General features: G+C 45.3%; 1 protein-coding gene across 10 annotated transcripts in view; it reads right to left on the minus strand.

Annotated features, from left to right (window-relative positions):
• Positions 1-15,124, minus strand: part of NAV2 (neuron navigator 2) — a 629,613-nt gene that overhangs the window by 26,185 nt on the left and 588,304 nt on the right. For all 10 annotated transcript variants that reach the window (XM_068260211.1, XM_068260213.1, XM_068260209.1 and 7 more), the window contains 5 exons: positions 13,623-13,675; positions 8,334-8,357; positions 8,155-8,229; positions 2,362-2,445; positions 478-589 (listed from right to left, as the gene is read on the minus strand). In XM_068260211.1, the coding sequence (XP_068116312.1) occupies positions 478-589; positions 2,362-2,445; positions 8,155-8,229; positions 8,334-8,357; positions 13,623-13,675 (348 nt within the window). The remainder of the gene's footprint in view (positions 1-477; positions 590-2,361; positions 2,446-8,154; positions 8,230-8,333; positions 8,358-13,622; positions 13,676-15,124) is intronic.

Consider the following 15,124-nt stretch of genomic DNA (forward strand, 5'->3'; position numbering starts at 1 on the left):
CTGCCCCTCTCCGCCCTCTATGCTAATTTTAATTGACCCCTACCATCAGCTTCACCTGTCAACCACTTCACAAGCTTCTCCTATCACGCCTCATTTTACTGCCCTCTCTGCCAATTTCTTGACTGACTCCTTGAAATATTTATCATCTGCTGCCCCTCTCTCTCTAATCCTTTCACCATCTCTTATTCCAACTAAAAATAAAATTCAAATCACACAAAGCACTATGCTTTATCTCCAAATCACTTCATGGCTTCATGTCCTACCTCTACATCTGATTACACTCCTCCAATAATCTACCAAGGTTGTGTCCTCATATCTCTCATGAGGTCAGAAGCCCAGCGGCTCTGCAGAGTCCATACTCTGGTTTCCCAGGCTTCTCACTATATCTGATCTCCGGACTTCTCACTCACACTGAGAATTGCATCAGAAACCTTCCAGAGACACACCGGGGCCCCCAGGGGGTGGGGGTGTTATTACCTTTGCAGCTAAGCTCAGGGGTGTTGATGACGCCGTTAATAGCTGCCTGCGCTGCAGCGTTCTGCTTCTTCAGGAGCTCAATGGTTTTCCTTAACTCATTCAGTTCTGAATCCTGTGAGCAGACAAGGAAGGGGATTATGATCACAGGATACCCATGTTCTGTATAACTAGCCTGTGTGTTTTAGTCACTATTGTAGTTACTTAAAGAGACACTGAAGCAAAAAAAAAAAAAAAAAGATTATATAATGAATTGGTTGTGTAGAACGGATAATTACTAGAACATTAGTAGCAAAGAAAATATTTTCGTATTTTTATTTTCAGTTCTATAGTTTTTTTTTTTTATAACATTGCATCATTCTCTAATATTTGCAGTTTACACACTACTCAGCATTCTAAATGATTTTACAGAGCAGGCCAGTGAACTATTGAACTGTCCTCTGCAGAGGAAAAGAGGATACAATGACAAACAGTTGAGATAACAAGCTTCAGAAGGCAGAGCTCTCTGCGACTCTGAAAGTGTGAAGCTCAATGGCTCTTTTGTATAGATAACAACTGGAGTTTCTTAACTCTTCCTGTACTGGAAACAATATTAGACTTATGTCTCTGCCCAAATGTTTTATTTCTTAGCTGTACTACACATACAAATCATTATATCATAATTTTTTTTCACTTCAGTGTCTCTTTAACTACTTGCCGACTGCTCCACGCCAACTGGCATAAGCAGTGCGGCAGCCCCAGGACCGCTCCTTGCCGATTGGCGTGAACGGCCGTCTATGGGGCTAGCAGGAGACCGTGCGCACATCTCCTGCTTTGGAGGCGGAGTTCCGCTCCGCCTTCAGTCTCCGAGTGGCGATTGCCATCTAATAGGGTAGTACAGCACTGCGACCAGCAGCAACGCTGTACTGGGGACAGCCGTGCGACACGGCTGTCCCCCTGGGTGACACAGAAGCGATCGATTGGCTGACTGGGGGACTGAGGGAAGGAGGGGGCGCGATCACACCCCACCAACAGAGAGCTCTGTTGGTGGAGGGAAAGGGGGGGGGGGGGGGAGGGAATCACTTGTGTGCAGATTTACCTTAAAGCTGCAGTGGCCCAATTAAGTAAAAATGGCCTGGTCACTAGGGAGGTTTAACACCGCAGTCCTCAAGTGGTTAAAGTGGGATGAAACTCAAAATTACATGTGTGCTTTAAAATATGAAATATACCAAAAACAAAACAAAAAACCAGTAAGGGCCGGTTTCCACTTCGCCGGAGTGCATCCTGCAAGACTTGTAGTGATGAGAGTATGCATCTGAATCGCTTAGCCACGCCATGCATATAGGGATTCAGGTGCGTGCTGCAGGAAACTACAGCATGCCCACCAGAATCACTATGGCATGAGATCTGGACAGCAAGCCATTGCCCAAATAGGCAGCATTTCCCAGTGTGACTCACCTGCGAATTTGGCCCTAGTGGAAATGGGCCCTAACAAACAGGTCTAATGTCACTTGAAGGCATATTTACACTTCACTGAAGTTAAATGATAACATTGTGGGTTTGCAGGACAAATTATCATATTATGTGTGAAGCGGAAGCTTGAATTATTAACCCTTCCAGAATGTGCGAGTGTGTGGGTGTGTCTCTATCAATCAAGCCTGCTCTTACTGCCGTGCCATCGCTTCTGTGACAGGAAGTGCAGGTCTGTGGGGGGTGGGGCATATTTTGCCAATCATATCTTAGAAGAGCAATTAACTATTTTCTTGCAATCAGACATTTCATCTTTGAGGCTGTGTGCAGGGAGGGACTATGAGTCTAAAATCTGAATGCTGAGGTGAGTATAGATGTTTGCTCCATAGATGTGCTTCAACATACTACAAGGGATACCAGAAAACAATGTATTCTCACCTTCTGCTCCGCAGACATAGTGAGGCTCTGCAGTCGGATCGTCATGTTGCTCAAACTCTGTTCAAACGCTGCCACGAGGTGAGCCTGGAAAACCAAATACAACCACTGAGCCGGGATACGACAAAATGTTCGACACCTTCATCAAACATGGCAAAATTTAACATCACAGTTCATACACCAGTCCACAGATCACTTCCATGGACATTTAAGAGGATTTCCATTGCTGGAATTCATAGCATTGCCATTCCTTTCCCTACCTACAGGTGGCGCCATTACCATTTTGCATCAGTTTATAGACACAAGGTATATGTAACCTGGGGGTGCTTCTGCTTGTTGATCTCAATTATTTTCAGCAAATTGTGAGTTTTCAGAGATAACTTGTACAATCTGGCTTTATTGTTATTTAAAACCATTATGATCCACCTGGACTAGTTATTTTCTTAATAAAAAGGTTTGTTTGAAGTGGGAAACATTTGTAATCCTCACCTGGGTCATATTAGATCACAGCGAGGACCGATGAAAGGTTAGAAAACTAGTGTTTATGCTACTGCAGTCAGAGACAGCTGCATTCGACTATAGCACAATCGATGTGCAGCGTCAGCAGCAGAGCTTACTCTCACCTCTCCGCCTGGCACTCCTCCATGTCTCTTTTCTCCTGGGGCACCTGTGTCACTTGACAAAAGCTAGAGTTTGAACACTAGAGGCCTCTAGTGGTCACATTAGGTATATGTGCCTCTAGTCTTTGGCCTCTAGTGTCTATTAAATGACATAGGGAAATGTGCCCTGCGGGGATGGAAAAAGACCCAAACCAGCAGATAGGTGAGTGTAAGCTCTCCGGCCTACACACACATAGAATTGGGAGACCTGGCGGGCCTGATAGGCAGAGTGCGGCTCCACAGATATTCAATAGCGATCATGCCGAAATCTGTGCCTAGTGTGTGGAAGAATTAGATCTCTCTCAGGATCTATCTGATGGTTGAATCTGGTGGCGATCACTTAGGTAGATTCATCAAAACCAGGGCAAGAAATATTGGAGTTGTTGCTCAGAGCAACAAATCAACTTGTAGCTATAAAATGAAACCAGGATTCCGTCTGTCTGTATCTTTCTTCAGTCGTCTCTGCTCTGGTCTCGATAACTCGGGTCTGCTGAAAGTGGCTGCATAGTGCTATATGACTACCGGGATGACATAATGATGAATGAGGCTGAGGTTGCTGTGAGAGGCAGTTGTCTGGCTGTGTGCAGAGGGAGCTGTAGGTCAGTAGCAGGCAGGTGTGGAATGTGTATGAATGGTGCTGGAAGCTCACAGCAATGTCACACTCTCCTCTCTGTCACGGCTCTGTACAAGCGTCCCTCTCCTCTCTCTAACGCTCCTTCCAACATCTCCGCTCCTCTGTACTGCATTCCGGGGTCCCCTAGTGGAATGACATCCTACAGAAAAAGTCTGTGTTTCTGCAGAGATCTTCTGCCAATAACTGTACAGACTTTGTCTATTTCCTTTCTATAGTGCTGGAGAGTAAAGCCGGCATGTACACACAGTGCAAGATATACACACATGGTACATTTCTGCTGCCTGAAATAATCACATATGATCATGTATGTAAGAGTGACCCCCAACATCAGTGATCCCCTCCTCAGCAGCTCACTGAGTTTCTGAAAACAGATGCCTGGCTGTCATTTGATCTGCATGCTCTTTCTGGGCCAGTGACTTAAAGCATTACAGGCAAGGCATCAGCACAGGCATTGATTATTATTATTTGAGAATAAAGATGGCAGCCTCTGTATTCCTTCCACTTCAGGTTCCCTATAAAGGGCAACTGAAGCGAGAGGGATATGTAGGCTGCCATATTTATTTCCTTTTAAACAATACCAGTTGCCTGGCCGTCCTGCTAATCCTCTGCCTCTAATACCTTTAGCCATAGCCCCTGAACAAGCATGCAGCAGATCAGGTGTTTCTGACATTGTCAGATCTGACAAGATTATCTGCATGCTTGTTTCTGGTGTTATTCAGACACTACAGCAGCCAAATAGATCAGCAGGGCTGCCAGGCAACTTGTATTGTTTAAAAGGAAATAAATATGGCAGCCTCCATATTCTGCTCACTTCAGTTGTCCTTAAAGGACTGGTTTACATAAGCAGCAAAGCTGAGCAGTGCACACACACAGTGCACACAGTGCAGCACAGCCTGGGCCGCCCTCAGGGTATCACTGGTGGTACTACAGTATGGGGCCCAAGTGAGTTTGGGGACCAGCAAACAATGCCACAAACATGGGCCCCAGATGCAAGTCTGTCACAGAATGTACAGACTGTCAGTGGATGTGGCTGTGTTCGCCTCGGCTGGCTGATTTTGCATTACGATTTTTTGTGGTTTTATCATGCTTGTGCTTTGCAATTTTCATTTCAGTGAATGAGAATAGCATCATAATTGCTGAGAAAATGCTTCATGCAGCTCATTTGGGATTTTCACAAATTGCAAGTGCTACTCATGAGTAATCCCATAGGATTATGTGTGTCACAGTGCTTTGGCTTTGTTAATCGATGGTGATCAGTAAGTGGGTGAGAGGGGGTCCAGTAGGTTTTTCCAGTATGGGGCCCAGGAATGGTGTATGGAAGCCCTGCTCACAGCTACTAGCCACAGTGCAGCACAGAGGTGTAGATCACAACCGTTTGAAAATGAGCCTGGATGTATTTTGTGCATGGCACTCCATGGCGGCTGTGACTGGCGGGGGCCCAGGTACATGCAGGAAAGAGGTGAGTGTTGCCTTGCTATCGTCATTTAGTCAGGTTACAGTATATATAGGAACAGCTGGTTTCAGTAGAGTAGAATAGCTTGTAATAGTGATAATGCCTCTTTCAGTGCACAAAGAGGGACCACTTCAAACCGATTTATCCCCCTTTATCCTACACTCACAATTCAGTACTTGAAAGGGGGAATTTTCCTTTAAGTCGTTACAAAGCTGAACATATGGCATTCTATACATCAAATAAACCAACAGGCTTTGATGCTTCCTCCACTCCCTGACGTGATGGACTCAGGCACCTGCCTCGCCTCCTATGTATAGCCCCGAGCCACCTGCGTGATAGAGAGGCGCTGGACAGTGACACGCGGGACGGACACTCTATATATACACCATAGATACCTGGGAGGAAACGCACAGACACAAACACACTCTACACGTCAGAGAAATGTCAGGAGGAGTCAGCCTACCCACCCAATACATGATCAGCGGAGCACAGCGAGCCTACTGCAAATCCCCAGAGCAAACACAGGCAGGGACAACATACAGACAATGGGAGCAGGATGTGTGTGTGTATCTTGTCCATTGTGGGTCTAACACAACAAACATGGAGGGAGGATTATGTACTCTGTGACTGGCCGCTGACCGGATACAAGTCATACAGCACACAGGATCCCTCTTCTCACATTATAGCAGGGGTGTCCAAACTTTTTAGGCCAAGGTCCATATTACTGTTCTTGAGAGTGCTAGTGGCCAAACTAGCAAAATGAAACAATTTGTTTCTGATTGCCGTCAGGTATGCTGTGCATGTGACATATTGTCAAATAAAATATTTCCAAGGGAAATAACCCATATACTGTGTGTAGTTAGCACAGTGGTAGCAGCTATACCATGACAGTTACTGCTGCTGGCACAGTGGCAGCTGCTAATCAGTGGCTGTTACTGCTGCTGGCATAGTGGCAGCTGCTAATCAGTGGCTGTTACTGCTGCTGGCATAGTGGCAGCTGCTAATCAGTGGCTGTTACTGTTGCTGGCACAGTGGCAGCTGCTAATCAGTGTCTGTTACTGCTGCTGGCAGAGTGGTGGCTGCTAATCAGTGGCAGTTACTGCTGTTGGCACAGTGGCGGCTGCTAATCAGTGGCAGTTACTGCTGCTGGCACAGTGGCGGCTGCTAATCAGTGGCTATTACTGCTGCTGGCATAGTGGCAGCTGCTAATCAGTGGCTGTTACTGCTGCTGGCATAGTGGTGGCTGCTAATCAGTGGCGGATACTGCTGCTGGCACAGTGGCAGCTGCTAATCAGTGGCTATTACTGCTGCTGGCACAGTGGCAGCTGCTAATCAGTGGCTGTTACTGCTGCTGGCATAGTGGTGGCTGCTAATCAGTGGCTATTACTGCTGCTGGCACAGTGGCAGCTGCTAATCAGTGGCTGTTACTGCTGCTGGCATAGTGGTGGCTGCTAATCAGTGGCTATTACTGCTGCTGGCATAGTGGCAGCTGCTAATCAGTGCCGGTTACTGCTGCTGGCACAGTGGCGGCTGCTAATCAGTGGCTATTACTGCTGCTGGCAGAGTGGCAGCTGCTAATCAGTGGCGGTTACTGCTGCTGGCACAGTGGCAGCTGCTAATCAGTGGCTGTTACTGCTTGGCTGCTAATCAGTGGCTATTACTGCTGCTGGCATAGTGGCAGCTGCTAAACAGTGGCTGTTACTGCTGCTGGCACAGTGGCGGCTGCTAATCAGTGGCTGTTACTGCTGCTGGCACAGTGGCGGCTGCTAATCAGGTGCTGTTACTGCTGCTGGCACAGTGGCGGCTGCTAATCAGTGGCTGTTACTGCTGCTGGCATAGTGGCAGCTGTTAATCAGGTGCTGTTACTGCTGCTGGCACAGTGGCGGCTGCTAATCAGTGACTGTTACTGCTTCTGGCACAGTGGCAGCTGCTAATCAGGTGCTGTTACTGCTGCTGGCTTAGTGGCAGCTGCTTATTAGTGGCCCTGAAGAAAAGGGTGCCCTCTCTGGGCTAACTGCATGGCGCATACAGAAATGTGTGCGGGTTCATGTTTGTATGCGTGTTCAAGCAATGTATTTCAGATCTAGGAAGCAGGGGATTAACTCGAAATCCTCCAACAAAAGTCTGGACAAAGCTCTCTTTCAATGATAAAATCAGGTCTGAACTACCATACAAACAACCATAGGAGACACATTAAAATATTACATGTATGGTTTATCACAATGACTATATCTAGAATCTTAAATCATACGTTTTCCACAATAGCCATAGCTCGAATCCTTAATCATTATTGAGGAGCCAAATCCCCCAAACTACTTTATTAGGCAGGGTGCTTCATCAACCAACGTTAAGTAAGCCGCATATACCTCCAAACCAGTGGCGTAGTTGGACATCATGGGGCCCCATAGCAAAACTTTCATGGGGCCTTCAGATGCAGGCACTCTTAAGCAATGCCACCTGCTCCACCCTATGGATATAAGTTAATTAGGCAATTTGCATTATCATGCCATCAACACTGCACATAGTTCATGAGTTGTGAGACAAAGTCGGAGGGTAGGGAAACTACAGAGAGTTAATGGTGAATACATTAAAGTACCACCTGGGCCCCCTCTGGTCTAGGGCCCCATAGCACCTGCTATGGCTGCTATGGCTATTGCTACGCCACTGCTCCAAACATTATAATTTGGCAGCATGTTCCTAAAACAACTTAATTAGGCAGAGTGTCCCATCAACCAACACACGTATGCAGAATATACCTCCAAACAACATAATTAGACAGCATATCCCCAAACAACATAATCAAGCAACAAATTCCCTGAACTGGTGTTTTTGTTCTTGGCGCCACAAAACAGGTAGGAAGCTGCCAAAGGCAACAAGTTAGCGTTTATTTATTTAATAGCTGAAACTTGATTGGTTACCCTTGGTAGAAGTTCCATCAAAGTCCTTCCTAGCCAATGAAGCCCCTGATTATTTCACAACCAGAGTTTCATCATTTCTGGCTGTACATAAGGCAGCCTGTAAAGATATAATCTTGTCCTAAGTAGACTTACATTGGCACTAAGCTGGGTAGTCAGAGCGGAGACTTTCTCCTGCGAGGCGTCCAGCTCCCGTCTCAGTTTGCGGATCTGGAAGAGAACATATGATTATCTCAGATCCCCTATAATGGCAGAAGATATCGGCTATACCACAACATAACACTTCAAGAGAGAAGATAAAATCCATAACTAACCTCAGATTGGCACTTCTCCTCCGGCTAAAAATAACAAGAATAAAAAAAATCATTACATGGAACACAGACAAGCACTGCAGCTCAATACAAACATCCATATAACACACCTCATCACTATACAAGACATCTGTAACTGAACCCCACTAAATATCTTTCTGCCTCAGCTTGTAACTGTCTGCTACAACATTGTTAGGAAACCTGCTTGAAACCATGGCGACAGTATACAGCCGATACCCAGAATCCTCCTCCTCTGCTGCTTGCTGGTCTACACAAAGTAAGAAGTAAAATGTCTTGCATACTTCACCCCTATAAAATTGCTGGGTTTATTACAGTGACACATTCATTCCACTGGGAGGAGGGAGCCTCATTTCTCACCACAAAATCACAAAAAAAGCGATGCTAAATTGCAACTGCAATTGATAAGCGATGGTGTTTTGCAGGTGTGAATGGGGCCTAAGTGGAACAACAAAAGTTCTTCCAGCCACCTGAAGTCTATTTGGTCCCTCGCTGTCCTCCTGATCCGCACTATTCTGCCGCCTTTAGCCCCAGTAAAATCACAGGCCGAGATTGTCCTTGATCGCACTCCTGTCCTGCGTATACGTTTTTCGCAAACTTCACAGGCACAGCGATTGAGTAGTTGTGTGCGGCGACACTGTGGTGCGGATCATAACCACAGTGAGGCACTAGACAGACTGAGTTGGAAGAAGCCCCAGGGAAGTAAAAATCAACTTTTTTTTCCAGTTAGGGTTCCCTTTAACCTCCCCTCTCACAGTCTGCTGTGCTTGAAATTCATGTTCTGTTCCGACTTATTCTGTCTGCTTTGAAATGCGTATTCCTTATTATATGCTTTAAACTACGGAGGTGAGTATTTAACCCCCCCTCCTCTCCACTTCAAGCGTTCTTTAAAGAGGAGCTGTCAGTCATACTATCTGAGAACCCCCCCCCCCCCCCCACACACATATACTGTTTAAGTAGATAAATTCTTGCTCTACTTACATAACACATGTTGCACTGTCCACATTTTGATTTTAGTGATTTTTCTACAGTAAAAAAAGAAAATACTTCTTAGCATTTCCCATTTTAAGTGTGGCTATTTTGAAGCAAATCCTGATGTCATTTCCTGCCCTGCTCTCCTCTGCCTGATTTGCCCGACCTTCACTATAGAAAGTGCATTGTCTCAGCATGAGAAATATTGGCCAATCAGAGAGGAACAGAGGTGTGGGAGGGGAAAACAGGAGGGAAGGAGGTTTCAGCCAATCAGGCTGCATTAGTTAAGTCTGAGGGGAAATAGAGTAGCAAAAAAGGACAACCCAGCATGCCCTGCAACTTCCTTTTTGTGTACCAAATGTTGTGTGTACCAAATAAGAGTCAGGTAAACTGGGGAATGATCATTTATCAACAAGAAAAGTAATAGTGACTTTAGCATTGCTTGGTTAGCATCCTTATTACTTGTTTACCAGATAAAAATAAAGAATTGATTTTTGATTTTATCCTCAGCTGATAACTTACAAGGAGGAAAAAATGCAAAGTCTGTCCCTACTGACAGCCTGATGCAATGGCACTTCATGCAGTTGTCCTTTAAGGCGAATGGGGTAGAGGTGTCAGTTTCCTTGAACACACAATTGACATTATCCAGCGTAAACTTTTATCTCTCCATCTCCTAAATATAGAACTTGCGGGTGGGAACTGCAGAGACTTGTTAAACTTTCCTTATTTGGGCTGCTTCGCCTCTTTTTTGTTTCTTGAACAGAACCTTGCTGGATTAGGTAATTCGCTGGCAGCACGGTCTTTGGCTCGCAGACTTGGGTGCTGGAGACGTTGAACACTCAGCGTCGCGCACTGCAAACAGTCTTGTTGCAACAAGAGCAGCTGGTGTCTCACATTCCTGTGCAAACGATGAGAAGGGTTGAACGCAGGCGAGGCAGAGTGGGCAGTGGAGGGGTTGCGTCTGACCTGGCCGCTGGTGATTGTGGACAGAGATAGAGTCCCACTGACAATGGGTCAGACTTCATTTACTGGGTTGAAATACTGGGGCCTTATAGGCAGCACAGCGGACACATGCGTATCATATCATTAGCTACAACCTTCCCTACTCTTTACTGTCCATAAAGTTATGCTACTTGCTAAGTAATGTCACCTGTGTAAAAGTCGCAAGTCCTCCCAGTTCATAGTACAGTAGGGATGTGGGCTAATATTGCATGGATGTTTTAGATCAGTGTTTCTCAACATTTTATTGGTATGTACCCCTTTTTAATACCCTGTACTGACCAAGTACCCCCTAGCATAGTAAACATTATCACAAGTACCCCTTGACAAATATATATTTAATCATAGTACATGATAATTGGTTCTAAACAATTTCCAAGCATTTAATATTGCTTTTAATTAGCTAAAAATACTAATTTGGAGTTGTTTATATAAGAATTGTAATTTTCTAAAACGCTAAATGTGTTATTCTTGGCTAAGTATATGAAGCCCGAGTACCCCCTGGAACCATCAGAAGTACCCCCTGGGGTACGCGTACCACACGTTGAGAACCTAGGTTTTAGATCATCGCATTCATTCAAAAAACTCTTACAGTGAGATAAAAGTTCTCTTCTCTGCTTACAGTCACACTGAATCCTCCAAATACACTCTTTCTGCCATGTCAGCCCACCTTTATAAACTGCAGTTAAAAATCAAAGGAAGAAAAGTGAAACACAGTCTATTAACCTTGTTCAGGTTTTTTTTTAACCAAATAATTGTTTTTCCCTATAAATTATTATGGTGTGGCTAATCTGCGGAAGTGGAGGGGAAATCCTGACTGTAGTTCCACTTTAAGACTGAAGCAGAGCTTTTAAATCTTTCCCTTCTTCCTCTGTTTCTTTTTCTGATTTTCGTCAGCATCACTTGATACTCTCCTCATAGAATTACTTAATTCATCACTATACGGGTGAAGCTTGGGGCAGAGAAAAGGACCGTCACACAAAAACAGAGACTAGGGATGCACCCTTTTTTATTCCACTACATAAAGATGTTAATGTTGCTTGTTTTTATGATCATTTCAGAGTTTGAGAGTTTAGGAATAGCTGTACAGATTTGCTGCTTGGCTAACTATTGAGAAACCTGTTCAGTTCTATGGAAAGGGGAGGTGAAGAAACAGTGGGAGGAACTGCCCTGGAGGAACTACAGCAGAATTTCAGAAGTGCAGGACCAGTGGGAGGTGCTAAACTGCGTGAACTTCAACAGAACTACAGACGTGCAGGACCTGTGGGAGGTGCTGTCCTGCAGGAACTACAACAGAACTACAGAAGCGCACGTTCAGTGGGAGGTGCTGTCCTGCAGGAACTACAACAGAACTACAGAAGTGCAGGATCAGTGGGAGGTGCTGTATTGCAGGAACTACAGCAGAACTACAGAAGTGCAGAACCAGTGGGAGGTGCTGTATTGCAGGAACTACAACAGAATTACAGAAGTGCAGGACCTATGGGAGGTGCTGTCCTGCAGGAACTACAACAGAACTACAGAATTGCAGGATCAGTGGGAGGTGCTGTTCTGCAGGAACTACAACAGAACTACAGAAGTGCATGATCAGTGAGAGGTGCTGTCCTGCAGGAACTACAATAGAACTAAGGAAGTGCAGAACCAGTGGGAGGTGCTGCTCTGCAAGAACTATAACAGAACCACAGAAGTGCAGGATCAGTGGGAGTTGCTGTCCTGCAGGAACTAGAACAGAACTACAAAAGTGCAGGACAAATGGGAGGTGCTATACTGCATGAACTACAACAGAACTACAGAGGTATAGGACCAGTGGGGAGTGTTGCACTGCAGGAACTACAACAGGACTGTGGAGCTGCAGAACCAGTGGAAGGTGCTGTCCTGAAGGAACTACAACAGAACTAAAGTGCAGGACCAGTGGAAGGTGCTGCACTGCAGGAACTTAAAAAAAAAAAAAACACCCACAGACATTCAGGGCCAGTGGTAGATGCTGCACTGCAGGAACTACAACAAAATTACAGCGATGCATGACCAGTGGGAGGTGCTGCACTGCAGGAACTATAGAGGTGGTTGATGGGACGGGATTTGAGGTATATGAGACAATCACAGAAGGGCATCTCTGACGATGAACATCTAGCATTGTGTATATCAGCTTTATGTGAATAATAATATAGCATATCGTGCTCAGGTTTCTAGAGCAGAAAGTGTTAAAACAACGTGTGGAATTTAAGATGGCTCCCTCCATGCACACATGGGAGGAAAACTATGCGAATAACAGACTCTCTATAGTTACAGAAGAGGTGGGAGAAGCCGAAACAATTTTTACTGCCGATTAGAATGTTTCCTGAGGAAGTGGAAAATGTGCCTAAAGAGTTCAGATGGGCTTTAATGAGAAGGTGTAATATGTGAATGCAGCCAATGTACATCTGCACTTCAGGCAAGTCTGTAGGGCTCCACCCATGTAGCTGCTCAGCACAATAGCATGATGTCACTGGGAAGCTATCACAGGCCTCTTGTGTTTGTTTGGATCTGCTTCACATAACTGACTGCCAAGTTCTACAAAAATGTGTCTGTGTTTTCCACTTATTACTCTTATTCAACTCGTCTGAACATAGAAACCAAACCCCTTCTATAGCTTGTATCCCAGATGCTGTAATCAGCTTCCACCAGTGGATTCCAGTCCAGATAGCATACTGAAAACTTTTCCTGCACGCAATTTAAAAACTCCCAGATTAGTAATAGTTAAATGACCACTATCACGAAAAATTGCTAATTTTTAATATATATTTATAAGAGGTACATTTCTCCCGGAGTACAATGCACTATGAATTATTTTCTTCCTATGTTGTTGTCGCTTACAGAAGGCAGAACAAATCTGACAGATTTCGGACTAGTCCATCTCCTCACGGGGAATTCTCAGAATTTCCTTTATTGTTTACAAAAGCACATATTGGAATGGATCTAAGTTCTTGCGCAGCCCCCCTGCTCTTTTGCACGCTATTTTAGCAGGTGGACTGAGAACCTGCAGTTTAGGAAGTTCTTTTAAAAATAAAGAAAACCTTGAGTATCCTCCATGAGGAAATGGACTAGGCCAAAACCTGTCAGATCTGTCATATTTTTACTGCCTACTGTAAGTGATAGTGAGATAGGAAAAAGTCATTTATAGTGCATTTGAATCTGGAACAAATGTATATTTGATGCGTTTGCATTTTTAATCGGCTTGGAAAAGTACTGTAACACTTCTAGCTTTTTCTTGCGGTCTGTGCCATGACAGAGACAGTCAGCTGACATGCGGGGAGGCGGGTTACTTACCGTGGAGTAGACTGAGGAAGTGCTGGACACCAGAGACAGGGAGGAGCCGTGCACTGCAAGATAAAGTCAAGAGATCAGAAGGGGGTACCACATCTCTCATACACACATATATGGGGCAGATCTGATCAATCCCCTCCACACAGATCTGTCTGACTGTGAGAGTGTGAGAGAGAGAGAGACAGAGAGAGAGACAGAGACAGAGAGAGACAGAGAGAGAGAGACAGAGAGAGAGATTGACTTTGAAAAGTCTACCCATATTTATGTCAGAGTTTACAATTTACCTTTGAATTCTGATTTGAACTTGTAAAGTGCTTTAACCACTTCAGGGCCGTAGGCTTACACCCCCCTAGTGACCAGGCTATTTTTTACAATTTAGGCCACTACACCACTTGCTGCAGGGCCGTACAACTCAGCACACAAGTCATTCTCCCCCCCTCCCCCCTTTCTGCCCACCAACAGAACTATCTGTTGGTGGGCTGTGATGCTGCTAGGATGTTTGTATATATTTTTTATATATTTGTTTTATTTTTAATAAATCCGATCGCTCTTGTGCCTCCAGAGGGGACAGCCGTGCCAGGCAATTTTTTACAAAATAGTGGAGTGGTCCTGGGGCTGCTGCCGCGTTCACGCCAATCTGCGTAGGAGTGGTCCTGGGGCTGCCACGGTGTGGAGCAGTCGCCAAGCGGTTAAAGAAAACCCGAGGTGGGTTTAAAAAATCCTAATTGCACACAGAGGCTGGGTCTGCATATAATGTCCAGCCTCTGTTACTGTATTGTTCTCCCCCCCCCCCCCCCGCGCTCTGCTGTCCCCCATAAATCAAACCGCCGTGCTAGCGACACGCAACGTGTCGATAGCTGACTGTTTACATGGTAACTGTCTCTCTCTGCTGCTCCTCCGCCTCTTCTATATCTCCGCTCCCGGCCTGCATTCCCTTCCCTCCAATCAGCGGGGGAGTGACGATATGGAGGTGGGGGAGCGGTGAAAGTGACAGTGACCATGTAAACAGTCAGTTATCAACACGCTGCGTGTCGCTAGCATTACGGTTTGATTTATGGGGTCCAGCAGAGCGCAGGGGGGATCTGGGGGAGAACAATATAGCAACAGAGGCTGGGCATTATATTCAGACCCAGCCTCTGTGTGCTAATAGGATTTTTAAAACCCACCTCGGGTTCTCTTTAAAGGACAACTGAAGTGAGAGGTATATGGTGGCTGCCATATTTATTTCCTTTTAAACAATACACATTGCCTAGCAGCCCTGCTGATCTATTTGGCTGCAGAAGTGTCTGAATCACGCCAGAAACAAGCATGTAGCTAACCTTGTCAGATCTGACAATAATGTCAGAAACACCTGATCTGCTGCATGCTTGTTCAGGGTCTATGGCTGAATGTATTAGAGGCAGAGGATCAGCAGGACAGCCAGGAAATAACTATGGTAGCCTCCATATCCCTCTCGTTACAGTTGTCCTTTAAGCCGTACAAACATGGCATGCGATTTGATTGGC

Source organism: Hyperolius riggenbachi, chromosome 11 (assembly GCF_040937935.1).
Source record: "Hyperolius riggenbachi isolate aHypRig1 chromosome 11, aHypRig1.pri, whole genome shotgun sequence".
NCBI lineage: Eukaryota > Metazoa > Chordata > Amphibia > Anura > Hyperoliidae > Hyperolius > Hyperolius riggenbachi.